The sequence below is a fragment of the Centroberyx affinis genome, unplaced genomic scaffold (genome assembly GCF_046629955.1).
Source record: "Centroberyx affinis isolate AG114_WGS23_722 - 3 ecotype Tasmania unplaced genomic scaffold, CSIRO-AGI_Caff_v1 ptg002692l_1, whole genome shotgun sequence".
NCBI lineage: Eukaryota > Metazoa > Chordata > Actinopteri > Beryciformes > Berycidae > Centroberyx > Centroberyx affinis.
Window position 1 is genome coordinate 88,225 of NW_027280871.1, and position 6,007 is coordinate 94,231.

The following is a 6,007-nucleotide window of genomic DNA, read 5'->3' on the forward strand; positions in this document are numbered from 1 at the left end:
CACTTAACACATTGGTGCAGCAAGATGTCTTCCAAGTGTTTGCTTAAGTCCAAGGAAAACATAATATATTCCTATGGGCATAATAGAGAAAATATTCCTTATATTTTTCCTCAAATAAAGCGTAGCACACGCCGAGTGAAATGTGGCACAGACTTTATTTACTCAACACTTGCAGCAGGTACTACAGACATCAGAGATAGAGATATAGATATGACCAGACAGGACATACCACTCATGGACTCACAAAGCTGTACGCCCCTCACATCAAACAGCATCTTAAAGAGATCCCACTGAAAATGTTAAAAATGCTTACAAACTGACAAAATTAAAAACACTTATGCAAGAATAAATGGATCCGACAGATCAATTATTAAGGATGCATTACAGCAAGTCCGTCCCAATGAGCGGCAGAAAGGAAATCAGAAACACACAGAGAAAAAAGAAATATTACCAAACCTCTCTTTTGGCCCGTCTCTTTCCAACAAGTTAGAATAAATCTGGGCCAATCTTAGCACTCTTGAAATTACTGTATATATATGTATATATATACACACACACATACAAACGTTTTTATACAGCTCCTTGTCTTTCAATGAAAAACAAAAATTCTTAAAAAATTCTTAGTTTTTCCTGCATCACACTGGCACATTTCTCCAAACTAAAGCCCATGCTTTCAAAAAAGCAGTTCATGTTACAGTGGAACTGGGATGTTATGCAAAATTAAAGTTCATTTAAATGGCTTTTTATTTTTACCGTTTTGAGACCATGCATCTTTGTTTTGGAGAATGTGCTAAAGCATTTTGAGAAAAACTAAAAACAATATAATGTTCCTTACAAAACAAGATTACATTCTGCATGCTGTACTGAAAGGGGGGAGATGGGGGTCGGGGGCGGCTCACAAGACCGAAAGTTATCACACAGATGAGTTTACTTCAATTACAGTACAAGAATCAGAAAAGAAAAAAAAAAAAAAAGAACACCAGCACAGAAAAAAAGGTCATCGACTCCTTGTTTGACAGCTTAAGATTCGTTTTTTTTAACCTCCTCTATATAAAATATGTAATATATCATGATGGTTTGTGTGGTAGTTTGGGGGGGCGGGGGGCAGGGGGCGGGCATCTACTCAAAGCAGAGGAATGTAGGCTCTGAATAGAAGGAGCAATCGGTTATGGCAGCATGGCTTCACTCTTCTTCCCTCTCTAGAAGAACCGACCGGAGTACTGCTTCACACTGAAACAACACAAGAAAGAGTAAAACGTTAGGAGACTTGGGTTTAGAATGAAGGTGGGGATCTACTGAGGCAAAGCTGGGACTGTTCTCACATATCGATGGACCATGATCTGGTCTGGGGCTGTGAATTAGTACTGGATCTTGAACAAGATGAAGGGACTGGTAGGAAACGTGGAAGGCCATGTTTATTTATTTTTTGTTATTTATTTTAAATCAAACTGCCTTTGTAAGCCATCTTTTCACTACCTATAACCGATAGCAGCTGTCAAGGTAGCATTCAACAATAAATACAACAACAAAACAAAAACAATAAAGAAATTAAAGTGTGTTTTGGTCTGATTGGTCAGCTTTGGAAGATTTGCTAAAATCAAGACAACCAATTCTTAAGTATAAGAATAAGTGCAAATTTTATCACAAAATGAAACTATTGCTTTACTAGGTTTTCTAAAAGTCAAGTTGATTTTATACATTTTTGATGCACATTTCATTATGCTATGTAGTTTACATATAGCTTATCTTGCAGCCACAACAGCACTTATGAATTATTAGATTACTTTACAACCGTAGAGATTTCACATGCAGAGATTTCACATAGGAAGGAGATTGTTTAACATTGTTTAGTCCATATAGACTAGGTAACTTACACCATTATAATGGATGAGAGATGAAACAATTTAGCACTATGAATGAAGCATAACATGAAATCATGTAAGAGATGGGCCTACAGCCAGCATGGGAAATTAACACCAGCCACACAATGGTAAAGTAAGGAAATTAGCTTACAGCTATATCTGGCACAATATATTTATTGAGCATTGTCCCTGTCAAATAAACAAATAAAAAAAAAAATTAAAGTTTGTCTGTGGCTGGTAGGTTTGTCTACTCTATCAGTGACTTAGGCCAAACCCTCATATGAACGTCCCATTTCAAAAAGCCAGTTTGCTGGTAAAACAGTTAAAGTGCCTGGATGGTAATGCACCAGCCTACTTTTACTGGCAGAAAAGTTTGCTTCCTTCCCTGCCAATACATTTTAGTGGCTGCTCCTAAATTTTTGCTGATGTTCCTATTTTCCTGTGGTTGGGAGCACCAGTGCTACCAAGTAAAAAATTAATTCTGAGGCTTTGGCTGGATGTGCCAACAGTTCATGTAGAGAGTAGAACTCGCACTGTCTATTGCTCCCAAATATATTATTTATTTTCTATCAGGACACAGCGATGCTTCAAGCTGTCGCCGACTCAGAAAATAGAAAAGAAAATATCATTCGGGTTCAGGTGTTCTCTTGTGTTTAGCTTCTTGGCTACACCCATAGGTGTGGCCATGTAAGTTACCCAACAGAAATAATGCTTCAAGGTTTTCTTACACAGAAAATTATTCTGCAATCATCTGGTTTCTGTTACCAAGATATGGGTAAAAACAATATCTTCAGTTTATCTCCAATTTCTGATCTCTTGTTCTGATCATTGTGTTTAATAAAGTAGATCAGAAAAAAGGATCCTTGAACTCCCAACAGTGTCATATGATTCTTTCGAAGTTACAAAATCCCCAGAACAGACACTGTGAGTTCTACTCTCTGCAGCTCTGAACCATTTTCCAACTCAGCAACTAGGAAATGTAAGTGTGTGTGTGTGTGTGAGTGTGTGTGTGTGTGTGTGTGTCCACTTCACTTAGTGTTGGATGGGCCAGCAGAGAAGAGAAAACTACGCCAATATGAATATTAGCAGCTTTTGTAAAATCACAGGAGCACATGCCTGTTCTGCAACAGGTACTGGGCGTTCTGGATCTGGTCCTGTGTTCCTGTGATGGTGATGATGCGGTCCTCAGAGCCCTCTAGTGGCTCGTCGATCTTGATGGATGCCCCGGACTCATGGCGGATCTGCTTGATCCTTTGGCCGCCCTTACCGATGATGGAGCCAGCCAGCTGCAAAACAGCCAGAGGGGCAAATGGATTTAGTCAGTAAAGTAAGTAAAAAAATCTGTTTTCTCTGTCCCTCTTTTGCTGCTAAAGTCATGTATTTTGAGTGTAAATAGATGTCTTACTAACATCTTTAGGGATGGTGACTTGTGTTGTGATGACCGGGCCTCCTATATCACTGTAAGAGCCTCTGCCACCTAGGAGAAGGAGAGAGAGGGGTAGAAGGGGCACATTTAACATGAATTTGCCTTTTACAAAATAATGTAATTCACAAAACAACATGAAACAAACACTGAGTTAAAGAAAGAGACACTGGGACAATAATGACCCATCCACACTCACCGGACTGAAAGTGGTCCCAGGAGGAATTGTTGTCTTTGAACACATTGGAGAGGAAACAAGAAAGTGAAGAATAAAGACACACCACAGTGAGATTGACAAGAGATAGCGTGACAATGCTCAGGTGAGAAGAATACGGCCAGAGTCACCTGGACATAGAAGTTACTCTGCCCCCAAATGCTGTGGGAAACACACACATTTACTGTAGATCCATGCAGAAATTAGATAAATATTAAAACTCACCATATCCTCCTCCACTCTGCATTTCAGGACCCATGACAAAAGAAAACAAAAGATCAGATGTAAAAATATGCATTGTGCACAACAACTAATCATTTTTGTAATGTCACAATATTGACAATATGCAATTAGAATTTTTTTTTTGTTATTTGCACAGTGATGAAACATATTCTCAGTGTCCACTTCATTAGGTACACCCAGAGCCATTGAGAGAAAGAGTTGCATCAACGGAGGGTCAAAAACGCTACATGGTCACATGACGGTCACGTGGTTCATGGTAGCTCCGATAGTTCCAAGCGGTCCATTTGAATCCATTGTTTTCTATGGGAACAGTACTAACAACCGCGACTTTGGGTATAATAAACAATATGACAACTGATTTAGAGTATTGTAAACTGACAGGTTAGATGTCTGTAATATTTACTATTTAATATTATGATTAAAAATGATCTCAAAATAGAAGATGAGAGTGATTAAGGCTTGGCACCTTTACTAGTCAATGATGCGTTGCTTTGGCTGCTAGCTGTTCACTGCGTTACATCCTAATGTAGCCTAATTTTATTATTATTTACTTTTTTGGACTTTAAGATAATGTCACCAGAAGGTATGAATTGAATATCAATCCATCAAGATAAGTTTCTTCAAGTGCTGTGAATCCACCAACAACTGACAGCAGTAAGGGGCAGTGAACGATGTTCAGTGCTGTCATTGAAAGTTACTTGCGAGCGGTCTATTCAGTTTATGACCTAAAGTAAAAGCATTCCACTGACACCAACAAAATCATCCTCATTTCAAGTTTCTAAAGTACAGGCCCTAGACCTAGAGGAAGGTACTCATATTTAACTATTGAGGTGCATCAATGAACATAGAGCATGAGTAGGCCTACATAAAAAATATACTCTTTTACTGAGGTGTTACTAAGTCTATGGTAAGCGTCTTAGACAAAGAGTGAGGACTAGAACAAGTAATTTACAAGTCTGGTTAGATTATAAATGCAATTAAGCATGCTTTATTAACCTGACCCATCCACCAGATCCAGAATCAATATTAATACTACCAAAATATCAATATACTGTATATAGCCAATCCATTAAGCTTAGCAATGTAGTGGTGAGTCAGGCAATGGCAACGTAACTAGGGATGCAATCATATTAATCTCTATTGATATTCGTAAGCCAAGTTTTTAATTAGCCTACTTGTGTCAGATAATGGGGCTATCGATACAAATCCATCGATCTCCATCGATGTTATTAACTATGCCTTGTCCACCTTCTTTAACAGACACATTTTCAGAACAGTAGCAGGAAACACCCAAAATCTTTTATGGTTAAGAAGCACCTTTATGACAAAATACATGTAAAAAGACTTTTATTTGGGAAACAAAAACTGACAGAATGTTCTACCTCATTAACTTACAATTAACATAAGAAGGACAATATGGTACCGTTACATCTTCACATATACTGGCATAAACAGCCAACGTTATAGTAATTTATCTTACCAATCAGAAATCAACCATCGTAAACAATAATATAGCCTAAATAGGCCTACATAATATGGTTAGCTTAGTTAACTAATAAATACATCTTCCCACCCATAAACACATTTACAGGCTTTTGTCTCCAATTTAAAACGCATGAAATTACAGAGAATTTAAGATAACGTAACTTAATCTAAAACCAAATTGACTGCTAATGTTAGCTAGTTTAACGTTATTGTTTTGCTCTATTGATCTGTTTCCGTAACATTACATAAGATAACATAGTCAAATTAAATATATAAATTTGGTTAAGTGGAATTAAACTGAAATGCTCTAAAACATATTGCTAACTCGATTCACATCTGATAAAAAGATAAGTAGCAAAATACTGATTTTGAAGTTATTACCTCTAAAAGCAGCAGTTGAAACACTGCTTCCCTATGGCGATGCAGTTGCTAGCTCCGGCTGTTTGGAACTATTGAGGGTCTCCATGATCTGCCATTGCTATAAAATAATTAGCCTGATGAAGTGAATGGAGGTGACGCAACTCTTTCTCTCGATGGCTCTGGGTACACCCATTTAGTACTGGTTACAGGACACCCCAATGTGTGCCAAGAAGACATTCCCCACACCAGAACCACCAGCCTGGACAATGGACACCAGGCAGGATGGATCCACGGATTCATGCTGTTAAAGCCAAATTCTGACCGTGCCATCAGCATGTCAATAAATAAAAAACCTGATTCTCCAGACCAGGTAACATTTTTTCCCACTCTCCAATTTTGGTGATCACATGCCCACGATAG

At 38.1% G+C, this 6,007-nt stretch overlaps 1 protein-coding gene across 1 annotated transcript; it reads right to left on the bottom strand.

Moving 5' to 3' along the window:
- Positions 1 to 148: 148 nt before the first annotated feature.
- On the bottom strand, positions 149 to 3,773 carry LOC139657481 (heterogeneous nuclear ribonucleoprotein K-like). Its single transcript, XM_071535343.1, has 5 exons — positions 3,725 to 3,773; positions 3,485 to 3,517; positions 3,272 to 3,339; positions 2,979 to 3,148; positions 149 to 1,230 (listed from the first exon to the last, which is right to left on the bottom strand). Exons 1-5 carry the CDS (start codon positions 3,756 to 3,758, stop codon positions 1,200 to 1,202), a joined length of 336 nt encoding a protein of 111 aa, XP_071391444.1. The 5' UTR covers positions 3,759 to 3,773; the 3' UTR covers positions 149 to 1,199.
- Positions 3,774 to 6,007: the final 2,234 nt, after the last annotated feature.